The following is a 13,727-nucleotide window of genomic DNA, read 5'->3' on the forward strand; positions in this document are numbered from 1 at the left end:
TACTGGGCATGGCTTTAGCATATATGAGACCTCAAAGCCCTTCTCCATAATGACACACTTCCTCCAATAAAGCCACACCTACTCCAACAAAGCCACATCTCCCAATAGTGCCACTTCCCTTGGAGGCCACTTTCTTTCAAACCACCATGGCATGTCTCACCCTTCATCAGAGAAGCTTCTTATAATAGATGGCAATAAGAACAGAGTTCCTCAACCGGCAACATGCAGAGACTAAGAGGCTGCAAAGTGTTCTTCCCTAAATGTGACATCTATATCATTCCCCTCCTGTCAAGGCTGAGGGATCATGGTGGATGACAACGTTGAAACAGTATTGTTTTGTTTATTTGTTTAGGGGCAGTTGCACATATGAACTCACAGAAATTGTGAAAATATGCACAAAACTGAACAACCTCAAATCAGACAAAATTGCAGCATGGGGTGGGGGTGGATACATATTCCCACCCCTAGCAAAGCAGTTGAGAGCTTCTAAGAAAGGGAGAGTCCACTTTCCTTAAGGGTGTGGCCCCTTGTACCATGATCTAGTGGGAGGTCACACACCCAGGACTTCACAGCAACACAAAGTAGACTATCATTTAATTTTTACAGGATCCCATAGAAATAATATTGCCCCCATGACAGCTAGAAGTAATTCTAGAAAATGACATCCCCTCTCCCAGCAAAGTTTGTCCTCAGGGCTAGGGACATTATTAGGGGTTGATAATAACTGGTATATGGTTGAGGTGGAAATGAAGTAGGCTCAAGGATCTCTCTTTTAAAAAGAGGAATGAATTGAATGGCATACTTAGGTAGATTACTGTGAGCTTACACTAATAATAATAGTGAGTAATAGTGAGGTTACTTATTAGCTATTATTTATAGACAATGTTGATACAAATTCAAATTGTATTTCTTATATTGAATATGCTCCTATTCTGTTTACAATATTTGTGCACCTATGCAAAGTTATTTTGTAATATTGTATGCATGCATGTTTGTACATTTGCTTAAGATATTTTGCATATTGATGCAATTTTAGGATATATTTATCATATTGCACTGTACATTTCTACCTATGATTAAGATACTTATATGTTGTTTACATTGTGAGGTCACTGTCCTCATTTGCTACACATTTGTTTAAAGATTGTTTAATTTTTTAGTATGAAGCCTTAGGCTTTAAGCTATAAAGGTATTAAGAATTGTAAGTCAATATTCATCCATGTTTGCCATACTTACAGTTAGACTAGTCAGGTTCTTTAGATGCTTAGAGATTACATTCTGCAGAGATAAGTAATCTTCAAACACTTCAAAGAACTGTAGAATATGGCATTTAAATAACTTAGGATTCTGTTGACTTGAGACACAATTGCTCCTGGCAGCACTGATCTATCCCAGAGAGAATGTTGGACACCAAAGACACTCCACTTGGAGTTTGTTTTCTTCTTGGCAAAACTGGCCTTTGGGCAAAGAATTTCCCCTGCCTCAATCACTGATAAAATGCATGATGTACAGACTGGACAAGCAGGATACAAGCAAAAAGACTCCCAAACCTTGCCAAGACAGTGTAAGATGTTTTTTTCAAATTTTCCTGCCTCTGAAAATGGTCTGTCTGTCAGATACTCTAGGCCTTAACCAAAGCTGGTTGCCCCAACATTGCAAATGAGACTTTGGGTGGTTGGCCAGATAGCCAGTTGTCTCTGTCATCTCTTGCACCTTTTGGAGGTTGCTTGATTGTACTTTACTCAAGTTTACTCAAGTAATATTATTCCTTGAGTAAGTATTTCGTGGGGCTGAAGACTAGATAGTCATAGTTACTTTCCTCTCATGACTTAGCCAAGCCATTTTTAATATAAGACTTAGATTCCTTAGGATAGAATAATTATTGAAACATTTAGCATATGTTTCTGGTTTGATGTTGTTCAAGCTGGTTGTAATTCTAATTTTTATGCATGTTTTTCCCTCTTTTCCCTGGACAATATTTGATATTTGTTCTTATTGTGTATAGTTTTGTATTAGGCTTAGAACTCTCTTATTTAGACAAAGGAGGGGTGCTTTGGGAACTCCTTCAGCCAATAGCCTTTAAGATACCAACCCAGTTTGGGTGTGGTCTCATGTAGTATAAATGCAGATGAAAAGCATGCATGGGTCTCTTGAGTGTTGGATTCAGTTCCAATCCCAGAGGATTGTGAATTGTTACCCTTTCTGTGAGTTTATCCCCAAATAAACAAGCCTTTGTTATACTTCATTCTGAACTATTGTGGAACTCTTTTGCATGCCAACAGATAAGGTTTGCTTTTTTTAAGACACAAATCTGGAAAAGATAAGGAAGTACAGATGCATCTGGAAGAGGGTAGGGAAAGATGTAGGGGGTGAATACCATCAAAATATACTGTTTAGCTGAGCAGTGGTGGCACATGCCTTTAATTCCAGCACTCAGGAGACAAGGGCAGGAAGATTTCCAAGTGTGAGGTCAGCCTGGTCTACAGAGTGAGTTATAGAGCAACCAGGACTACATAGAGGAAACTTATCTCAAAAAAACAAATATAAATGTATATTACATATTTATAAATATATGTGTATATATGTAAATACATTATAAAATTCTCAAAATATTTTTTAAAATTTAGAACAAATGAGGGCTGGAGAGATAGCTCAGTAGTTGAGAGCACTGACTACTCTTCCAGAGTGTAGTGAAAGGAGGGGCGGGCCACTTCCCGCCACCTGGATCCTGGCTAGCTTACACTCAAAATAATTACTCGGAAACTGTATTTCTTTTAAACACTGCTTGGCCCATTAGTTCCAGCCTCTTATTGGCTAACTCTCATATCTTGATTAACCCATTTCTATTAATGTGTGTAGCACCACGAGGTAGTGGCTTACCAGGAAGGATCTTAACCTGCGTCCATCTTGGAGAAAAGAGCTATAGCGTCTAACTCATTTCCCTTCTTCCCAGCATTCTGTTCTGTCTTCCCTGCCTACCTATGTTCTGACCTATCAGGCCAAGCAATTTTCTTTATTAATTAACCAATGAAACAACAGATAGATAGAAGACCCACCTATATCATTTCCCCTTTTTCTGTTTAAACAAAAAAGCCTTTCACTTTAACATAGTAAAATTACATATAGCAAAACAGTTATAAAGCAAGAATTACAATCAAAATATTTATATCTATTTTCTTTTATCATATCTAAGGAAAATTATAACTATAACTAACCATTCTTCAAATCCATCAAAGACTCCAGAAGGATATAATATTACCTAAGTAAACAAGAAGTAAGCAACTTCAAAAACTCCATAAATGACAGAGACATCTTGCTGTCTGGACAGTCACCCAAAGTTCCTGTGTACCATTGGTGCATCCATCTTCAGCCTTCAGGCCCATCATATCCAGCAGACATTTCCATGAAGCAGGAAATTTCAAAGGCAGTTCAGTCACTATCTGCTGTGTCCTGCAGAATGTCTTGCAGACTCTTTCATGAATCAGGAACCCCGAAAGACCATCTCACATTTAGGCAAGTTCAGCAGTCCTCTCTCTGCAGGTTCTTTGTGTCCAGTTTATGCATCAGTCCAGGCAAGGGCAGTTTCTTGCCCGAATGGCTAACCAACTCTATAAGAAGCCTCTTCAATGCCCATTTTCCTCTTGAAGTAGCTTGGTGCTGCCAGGAGCAGACGTGTCTCATTGTCATGAACAAGCCCTAAGATATTAAAACATTAAATGCCATATTCTATAGTCTTTGAAAGATATGAAGAATGCCTATCTAACTGAAATATATCTCTATATATCTAGAAGATCTAACTAACATGACTACAAGCTTGAGTATTATAGATGATTATCCATTAACAACTTATATTTCCTAATTATACATTACATTTCTAAATGAACTATACAATCACAATACCTTAATTAAGAGCAGAAATACATATACATATAACAAAATTGACCTTAAAATCCATACCAATGCAAATTATTCATATCTATATCATATCCCCCTTTAAATGTAAAAGAACATTTATAAACAATATTTGGGAATATGGGCATAGTTATTTCTCTCCAAACTTCTTCCTGCTGTATGGGGGCGCTGTTATTCAAGTCTTTCATGGTATAACCTGAGTGCTAGATTCATTTCAGTCAGCAGTTGAGCAAAGTAATTTCTTGAGGGTGTTCACAGCAATCTTTCAGGAGAGTGTGGTCTATCATACCATATTGGGATAGAAGCAATCCACAGGGTCTCATCCTCTGTGAAAACAAAAGAAGGACCTCCTTTCCAAAGCAACATGAGCAAAATGAGGTTTTTCTTAATGAACAAAATTTCATCATACATTATTAATTTCTACTGTAATCCTAGCACTTGGAAAGCAAGACATAAGATTCAGGAATTCAAAGCCAGCATTGACTACCTGAGACCTTTCTTACAAAAAAACTAAATGAAGCTAAGGATATAGTCAGTTGATAGCATGCTTGCCTAGCATCCACAAAACCCTGGGTTTGACCTTCCCATTTTGGCATAAAATCTGAAATGGTTGTACCAGACTGTGATCCCAGCACTTGGGAGGTGGAGACAGGAGGATCAAAAACTCAAGGTCATCCTCAGCTATGTAGCAAGTTTGATGCCAGCCTGAACTATATGAAGCTCTTCTTTGTTTTTTGTTCTTTAAGGATTTTATACAATATATTCTCCTCTCTGGTGAGGGCATGTTCTCAATGAAGGTTACCTCTTCCCAGATGACACTAGCTTGTATCAGGTTGACAAAAACCACAGTGGGTTAGACACAAACACTGCATCATAACTTTCTGGCCTTGGGCATCAGTGGATTTTGGCCTTCAGGGCTTACTGAAGTGAACCCCCTGCAGTTTCCAAGAAACAACTGCACATTCACCTGTGACAAACATCTACCGGACTCACCTGTGAGGTCTAAGCCTATGTGGGACCACCCTGGTTAGAGCACTCTGGCCTGAAATGAACTTTTTGATGCCAATGGTGAGAAAACAAAACAAAAGAAAGTTCCAGAACATAAGAAGCTGGCAACTGAGAGCAGGAAACCATGAACATAAAGTGCATTTAAACAAACAAACATCCACAGTTCTCTTAGAGTGAACGGCAGTTGAACAGTGGAGTAAACCATGTGTTTAACATGTTTTATTAGTTAAGTTAGCTCTTTGATGCTTTCATGTGTGTGTATGATGCATTCTAGTTATCCCTCCCTCACCCCCATCTTCTCCTCCTTCCCCAACCCCTGACATTTTCTCAGATTCACAACTTTGAGTTTTGCTGTGTGGCCAATTTCATGCAACCAGGACCATCTGCGTGACCACTGGATTGAGATCATCCACCAGTGCCTGGTGGGGCCAGCGATAGTATATCGCCTCCCTCCTCTGTCTGTCCTATACCTCTTCATTCATTCAAGAGGCATCTGGAGCAGTGGCGTGTCACACAATATATCTTTTTGTCCAATCAGCCCCATCCATAAAATATTCATTGCTGTGAGTCATTGGTCTGGTTCACGGTCTCTGGCACACCATCATCACACAGAAACTGTGTTAATCAAATCACTGCTTGTGGCAGATGCCATGGTTCTCCTGCTCAAGACAGACACTGGTTAGACTATGCCAGTAAGCCACAGTCAAGTGGCGATACACATTAAAAGAAATGGGTTAGATCAAGATGTGAGAGTTAGCCAATGGGGCTGGAGAGATGGCTCAGAGGTTAAGAACATTGCCTGTTCTTCCAAAGGTCCTGAGTTCAATTCCCAGCAACCACATGGTGGTTCAAACCATCTGTAAAGGGGTTTGGAGCCCTCTTCTGGCCTGCAGGCATACACACAGGCAGAATGTTGTACACATAATAAATAAATAAATATTTTTTTAAAAAAAAGAAAAGAAAAAAAGTAGGGAGAGTTAGCCAATAGGAGGCTAGAGCTAATGGCCAGGTAATGATTTAATTAATACAATTTCTGTGTGATTATTTCGAGTGTAAGCTAGCAGGGCGGCCAGGACAAATAAGGGGGCCCCGCTACTCATACAACAACTGCTTGTCCCATTAGCTCTAGCATCTTATTGGCTAACTCTTACATCTTAATTTAACCCATTTCTATTAATCTGTGTATTGCCACAAAGCTGTGGCTTACCAGGAAAAGTTCTGGTGTCTATCTCTGGCAGGGCTACATGGCTTCTTCTTGACTCTGCCTCCTTTCTCCTAGCATTCCATTTAGTTTTCCCAGCCTAGCTCTGTGAGCTATAGGCCCAAAGCAGTTCTTTTATTAACCAATGATATTCAATTCACAGTATACAAAGGGGAATCCCACATCAGTGTGGGGAATTCTTTAGAAGAGCATCTCCATCAGGAGTCCCACAGGGGCAAGGGCCTGCCTTGCCTCTCCTGGTTGAGTCGGACACCTGGCACAGGCTCGTGACTTCAACAGACAGCCCAACAAACGAATGAGGCCCTGGGCCCTATTAGCAGTGACTTGGGAATGGGGACTCACCCAGATGAAGTCAGTCTTAGCCTGGCAGAGAGCAGGTGCAGGCCAGAAGGGTGTTTTCCAACACATATCCCTGGGCCAGTAGGAAAAAGCAACCCTCTCAGTGGTCCCTCCAGATGGAAAATTGTTATGGCCCAACAAACCTCTCTGCATATGCAATAATCCAAATCAGACCAAATCAAACTAAATCAGAAAAAGCCCAGGTTTAATGGATGCCAATGCTCCCATGCAGCCTTCCTGGCTCCCCAGGTATGGAAATGGGAAGGAAGACCAGGAAAACCACAGAGAGCGAAAAGGAAGACTGGAAAGACCATGCGTTGGTTCTCTAGGGGGCAATTTAAATACCCTGTGGGAGTGGTCTTGAGTCTCTCTGGGAGGGGTCACCATTTGGCCGGTTTTCTCAGAGGTCGAGTCCGGACTGAGGCAACTCCCAGAGGAGAGCGCCTGGAAAGGAACCCTCCACCTAAACGGGATGCCTGGGACTGGGATGATGCCCCAACCCAAACATTCCAGACTCTTTGAATACAAGAATGTCCGTGGCTGGGGTGAAGCTTCCAACCAAACAGTTAGGAAGGGCCAACCCAAGGCCCGGGATGTGGATCTGTGTGGTAGGTAACTGGGCTGATTGGTCCAGGTCACTGGGACCACCCTCCTCAGGCAAGGGGCTGAGCCAGCTCTCATAGGCCCAAGGTAAAAGGCGGTTTCTTAACTAGTGATTGATGGGGGAGGGCTAACTGTGGGTGTAACCATCTCTGGGCTGGTGGTCCTAGACGCTATAAGAAGCAGGCTGAGCAAGCCATGGGGAGCAAGCATCGGCTCCTGCCTCTAGACTCCTTCCCTGTTTGAGTTCCTGTACTGATTTCCCTCAGTGATGGACTGTCACCTAAAAGTGTAAGTCAAATAAACTGTTTCCTCCCCAGCTTGCTTTGGTCATGGTGTTTCATCACAGCAATAATAGCCCTAACTAGGATAAGCGTTTACTGGAAAAGAAAGTTCACAAAATCAATTTAAAGGAACCCAGCAATTGGATGGCAGTGATGTGAACTGTTGGTTTCTGGTTACCTTGGGGAGGGCAATTCATAAGAATTGCGTGTGGAAGTATTCAGGGACTTGTGAACTATTTCAACCAGGGTAGGGGCAAGGGGATCAGAAAATAGTAAAGAGGATGAAGACATGAGTGAAAACAATAAAACTGAAAACATAGGCTAGTACCAGGAGGGAGTTCCAGTGAATATTGACACCTGTGTTTAATTTCTAATTGCTTAAAATATCCCTGGCCCCAAAAGGTAGGAGTAAGATTTAAAAAAAAATCTGCATTAACATGATACAAGGAAATGAACAGACCAGTTGAAGGTTGTGGGCTACACCCATAGTTAAACATTCTGTTGCTGGGACAAAACAAATCACACTCACACCCTAGACCAAAACCACTCCCAGGGTGGAATCCAAAGTTATCTCCGTAAAGGGAACTGGAACTTAGTTGGATCTTTAGACTTGTTTTGTTTTGTTTTGTTTTGTTTTTCGAGACAGGGTTTCTCTGTGAGTTTGGTGCCCATCCTGGAACTAGCTCTTGTAAACCAGGCTGGCCTCAAATTCACAGAGATCCGCCTGCCTCTGCCTCCCAAGTGCTGGGATTAAAGGTGTGCGCCACCACCACCCAGTAGATCCTTAGACTTTTGTTTGGGGTAGAAATAGAACTACTCTAGGCCTGAAATACAAGGCCTGGATAGAAGCCACACTTGTTGATAATAACCTTGAGAGAACAGAAGTAAGTTCCAACTCTCTGACCTTTAGTCAAGGTGGAAATAGGCTCATATTTCTGGGCCTACATAGTCATAACACTCAGTGTCAAGAATCTTTATCAGCTGAGACATCTCTCCAGAGTCCCCCCAAAAAATCTTTTTATAACGTTTTTGTTTTATGTGCATTGGTGTTTTACCTATATAAACTCTGTGTGGGGATGTCAGATGCCCTAAAATGGTTGTGAGCTGCCATATGGAGGCTGGGATTTGAACCCAGGTCCTCTGGAAGAGCAGTCAGTGCTCTTAACCGCTAAACTATGTCTCCAGCCTCCCCCTCCAAAAAAACATTTTTTTCAAAAAAATCTTAAAATGTAAAATAAATTCTCTAAAAATATGTGAAGTATGTCCATAAATATTTTTTCACAACCCAACAGAACAGAGCACAGTCATTGGCAGAGTTACACCAACTCCCGCCACCAGAGGGCACACAAGGCTTAGTTTAGGGCTCCGTTGCTTCTGAGTTTGGTTCCACCAATTCCTGCACATCCTTTCAAAATATTGAGGACTCCTAAACTGGGTCGTGAAAAGAAGTTGGGCATGGTGGCAAAGGCAAGAGAATCAGGAGTTCAAGGTCATTTTCTACAACAGCATTCTCGACCTGTGGGTCGCAACCACTTTGTCTGACAAATGACCATAATTACAGTTATGGAGTAGCAACTAAAATAATTTTATGGTTGGGGTCACCACAACACGAGGAATTGTATTAAAGGGTCACAATAGGAAGGTTGAGAACTAATGTTCTACAACTTAATTCAAGGCCAGCCTAGGCAAAAGTGACACACACACACACCCCAAAAAAGAAGTTAGTACAGAGATGCCCCACATGGGCTACTTCAAGAAGTCATGGGTTGGGGCTGGTGAGATGGCTCAGTGGTTAAGAGCACTGACTGCTCCTCCAGAGGACCCAGGTTCAATTCCCAGAACCCACATGGCAGCTCACAGCTGTCTGTAACTCCAGTGTGCATAAAATAAAGTTAAATAAAGTTTTAAAAAAAAAAGAAGTCATGGGTTTTTAAATAAAAATCCCAATACCAGGTCCAGGATACCTCCATAGGTATATTGGATGTTGGTCTTGGAGCCTCAGAAAGCTCCCAAAATGATATAGATGTATCATTGCTCTTAGCACCCATGAGAACTAGATAGTAAGAGCCTGCTGCAGAAGACACAAAGAAGTCAAGCTGAAAGCGATCTGAAGTTTCCTTCCTGCTGGTGCTACAGAGGTTGTTCAGAGGAAAAGTCGCCAACGACCTCATTCAGCTGTGGGCCCTGCAGTCTACAGCACCCACCTGCAAGACAAGGTCTACGCACTCACTGTATTTGTAGTATTCCCACAAATGCTCAGGAGTAACCAACTGCTTTCTGCTCAGATCTGAGGCCCGATCCACACAAGGAGTTCCATGGTACTGTAAACCTGGCCCAAAATCTATAGCTATGGGAGTCATAGGCTCTAAGGGGAACCTACTACTGATGGTTCCCTAGATAAACATGTAGTCAAACTGCCTTCTAAACATTTCTGTTTATAGCCACAAACTAATGCAGCTCTCAACCTTGGCCAGATAAGCCTCTTCTGGAAGCAGGCAACAGTTAAAACAGACATTTAAAAATGGTCAAATCGCTGAAAGTAAGTGAGTGCTTAGTGTTCAACACTAAACAAGACATCTCTATCACCTCCCCTCCAAGACCAAGGCAACATTAAAGAAAAGTGGTGAACACAAGGCTGTCCGGACCAGAAGACTGGGAAGAGTCCCAAAATGCTGTCTTCTGTTTATGTGGCTATTACATAATGAACACACAGCAACCATGGCTACCTGCACAGGACCTGCCCCTTTCTCCCCTCTTAAAAGAAAACATGAAAGTAGGAAGGGGGCTAGCTGGGAAAGGGATAGGAGTCAGCAAGAGCAGGAACGGATAAGAAGCGGGGGGGGGGGGGGGGGGGGGGGGTATCTCTGTGAGTTCGAGGTCAGCCTGGTCTACAGAGTGAGTTCCGGGACAGGCTCCAAAGCTATAGAGAAATCCCGTCTCAAAAAAACAAACAAAAAAGAATAGGTCGCTGGTTTGAGGTGGGGAGTCATGTGGATTTCTAGAGAAAAACCATTTATTTTAAACTTTATTACATTTGTGTGTGTATGTGTGTGTGTGTGTGTGTGTGTGTGTGTGTGTGTGTGTGTGTGTGTAGGTCAAAGGACAACTTTCTGGAGTTGGTTCTCTCCTTCCACGATGTGGCGATGTGGGTCCTGGGTCTTGAACGCTGGTCATCAGGCTTGGCAGCAAGCGCTTTTAACTACTAAATAAACCCTCTAACTGAGAGAAAAAGCACTCTAAAGTGAGCGTGCAGCGTGTGTAAAGGTCCTAAAATAGAGCTTGTCCAATAATTCAAACACAGTAAAGTCATTTCTGCCACAGTATGGAGTACGCTCAAGCCTGCATGCGGAAGGAACACTGCTTCTGCACCGGTGTCCATTAGAGCCCCACCCCCTCTCCAGCCTACACAGGAACGTCCTTCCTTACCCAACTGTACCGCCTTCCACCTGTCCGTGGTCACTGCGCACGTCTCTCTCGTTGTTTCTCTGTTCCCTTTACAAGTGGGTGTGATGGAGCTAAAGCATATTTACTTGACAGAAGCTTAATTATTCATCCGCGGGAACCTGAACAGAGAGTTAAAAGAGGCCACGGGGTCAGGGTGGGGTGGAAAGAGGTGGACGAGGAAGGACGGGGCATGGGGGGTGGGCAGAGTGGGGTCACACAGTGGAGTGACAAGGGTTATGGCAAAGCAAGGGTTTGTGAGACACGGGTGGAGATGAGTTAAGGGTGGAGAGGAGAGGTGGGGACTTGATACGTTAAAAAAAAAAAAAAAAAAAAAAAAAAAAGACGGGAAAAAGAGGATGGTGGAGGAAGAGACCCGACTGTGGGTGGCAATAGAGGGAGAGACAGCGGTGGGAGATGGGACGCGGAGAACAGAGTGAATCAAATGGGATGGTTCAGAAGTGTACGGATGGAAGTTCAGAAACTAGAGGGAAATCACACCCGGTGGGCTCCGGACTGCCAAGGAAGTCTGCGGCCGGGGCGTGGCTGGGGGTGTGCTTTACACAGGATTCCCCCACCCCCTTGGAGTTCCTAGTCTTCTCCTTTAGTCCCTCCTCCTCCTTGGGAGTAACAAGCCTACCTTCCAATCAAAGTCGCGGGCTGGGCAAGGAGTAGCCAATGGCATGGCAGGGGCGGAGCTGGGGAGGGGGCTCACACGGCCAGGGGAGGGGGCGCGGGGCATCGAGGGCTCAGGATCCGCGAAAGGCGAGCCATGGCGTTGGGGCTGCAGCGCATGAGGTACAGGGCTTCGGGGATAAAATGATGGGGACTGGGGGCTCTCCTTGAAGGGGGTGTGGGGGAACCCCTCATCTGTGGGGTGTGGCTCAAGTTGAGGACGCTCTGGAGCGCGCGACTGGGGACACATCCCCGACGCACCCTCCACTCTTAGAGGGTTGCAGAGGTTCTGGGATTTACCCCCAGAGCTCCAGCTGTCCCGCCCCCCTCCCCAGAAGCAGCTTTGGGGTTGTGAGCTGCCATTTCCTGATACACCGGGTTCAATCCTCCTTTTGGCTGGGAGTGAAACTCTAAATTCCTATGGATTGGAGGTGGTTGTGTTTGATCAGTGGCCTCTCTTCCGAGAGAGACTTTCCTCGAAGCTACTGAATTGAGTCTTTCTTGGCCGTCAGACGCCACTTGTGACTTCCAAAAGAGAAATCACCTTTATCCTGCCCATTATAACAATCTCCCAAACTTTAAGTTGCCCAAGAAATGACCGGAAAGAATGACTCGTTAGGGGCTGTGTGGGACCCAACCAAGGTCTTTTATCCTTAAAAAAAAAAAGCTGAGATGATAATTGGGGAGGGGAGTTCACGCGTGTAAACCCAGCACTTGGGAAATCAAGTCAGCCTGGCCTACATGGCGAGTTCCAGACCAGCTTTGATCTACACAGAGAACTTGTCTCAACAAAACCGCAACTTAAGGGAAAAAAAAAAAAAGTAGGGTCACCCCTTTTCAATGCCAAAGGAACAAACCTGACCCACTTCCCAAAGCCTGGTTCTGTGTCTCATTCATCTGCCCCCACCCAATCTGTAATTGAGGGAGAAGGGCCCCACCCAAACCCTTTTTGAGGGACATCCTTCAGGAGAGATGCCCTGTCTGATCAAGCGAGGGAAGCAGCGCCCTCCTGTGGCCGGGAACAGCTGGGGTCATCTTGGGAAGAAGTGGTTTCTGTGTTCACCTTGCAACAGGTGCAAAGGCGTAGGGACCATAACCAGGTTGCCACAGAGGACCCCAGAAAACTACCCTACCTTGACAGGCCCTGTCTAAACTGAGGCATCCTTCAACTCTCGCCACAGTTCCTTCTCTCTGGCTTCTTAGGTCTGATTGGTTTTCTCTACACCCTGATTTTACCCCCACCTCAACCCACCCAGGCTCCCTTTTTCCCATTCTCCTGTTCCAATTTCTGGCTCTGAACCCACCAGGGAACTCCATCCCCACCCCTTCTTGGTTAGCCCTTGCCTCGCCCATGATAGTGCCCCCTATGGTTGTGTGAGGGGGCCCCTCTTAACAGAACTAGGATGGCCCCCCTCGACACCTAAGGCCAGCCCTTTCCTGTGGTGTCATCTCATGCCGCTGCACACCCACTAGAAACTCGCACTCGCCTCCCGGTCGAGCTCCGGGCCCCTCCTGCGCCCCCAGGATGGCACTTGGCATCAAAGGGGACTTGGATGATGGTAAGCGGTTCCCTCCGGACCATGTACCTTCTTCCTTCTAGTTTCGGCTTCCAGCCATCTTACCCTTTGGGGGTGGTGTGTTCTTGGGAAATTCATAATGAGCACATTGCCCTGAGTACCCACCTGAAAGCAGGGTTCCCCATAAAACAGGACTGGTGACTGGCATCCCACCGAATAACCAAATGACCATACTGGTGAGAACAAGTTAGATCAAGGTCAGAGAGACTCCTCTCTGACCCCGACCCCAAGTCCTTCCTCTCACCCGAATCTTGGCCCCTGACCTGCCTGCTCACCTCCAAGCAATATCAAAAGGGGTCTCTCCCCAGATATAAAGCTAAATCTCCACCACACCTCAAATCCTCTACAGGTTTTTCCAGCCCACGAATACCAAGCTGAGAGTCAGAAGAGAAGACCAGAATGTGAGAAAGAGGCTCCCTTAATTTCCTAAGCTTTTCAGGGTGGGGAAAGAAATGGGGACTTTTCTCCCTTGGCGAAGGGGCCACTGGGCCCCAAGTCCCCCTTCCCAGGCCTCACCCTGGGCCTCTTGGCCACACCCTCTGTTCTCAGTTAGAACACGGAGTAAGGGTGGCGGAGTTCCAGGCGCACGTCCCAGGCTGGGCACACTGCCAAGGGGTTGGACCAGTGCTGGGCCAGCTAGGAAGATCTGCAGCAGTGCTGGGACAGGAG

At 44.8% G+C, this 13,727-nt stretch overlaps 1 protein-coding gene and 1 long non-coding RNA gene across 3 annotated transcripts in view; one reads left to right on the forward strand and one right to left on the reverse strand.

The window, feature by feature from the left end:
- Window positions 1–320: 320 nt before the first annotated feature.
- LOC148123422 (uncharacterized) lies at window positions 321–11,351 on the reverse strand. Of its 2 annotated transcripts, XR_015738479.1 has the most exons (3): window positions 11,308–11,351; window positions 10,792–10,928; window positions 321–4,238 (listed from the first exon to the last, which is right to left on the reverse strand). It is a non-coding gene; the product is annotated as an uncharacterized LOC148123422 (long non-coding RNA). The 2 variants fall into 2 exon arrangements; XR_015738478.1 differs by lacking the exon at window positions 11,308–11,351 and having other exon boundaries at window positions 10,792–11,299.
- A 179-nt stretch (window positions 11,352–11,530) lies between these two features.
- Hif3a (hypoxia inducible factor 3 subunit alpha) overlaps window positions 11,531–13,727 on the forward strand; it is a 29,808-nt gene continuing 27,611 nt past the window's right edge. The window contains exon 1 of the mRNA XM_087908702.1: window positions 11,531–11,604. Within this exon, the coding sequence (XP_087764828.1) occupies window positions 11,579–11,604 (26 nt within the window). The 5' untranslated portion in view covers window positions 11,531–11,578. The remainder of the gene's footprint in view (window positions 11,605–13,727) is intronic.

This window comes from Myodes glareolus, chromosome 1, assembly GCF_982192425.1.
Source record: "Myodes glareolus chromosome 1, mMyoGla1.1, whole genome shotgun sequence".
Taxonomy (NCBI): Eukaryota; Metazoa; Chordata; class Mammalia; order Rodentia; family Cricetidae; genus Myodes; species Myodes glareolus.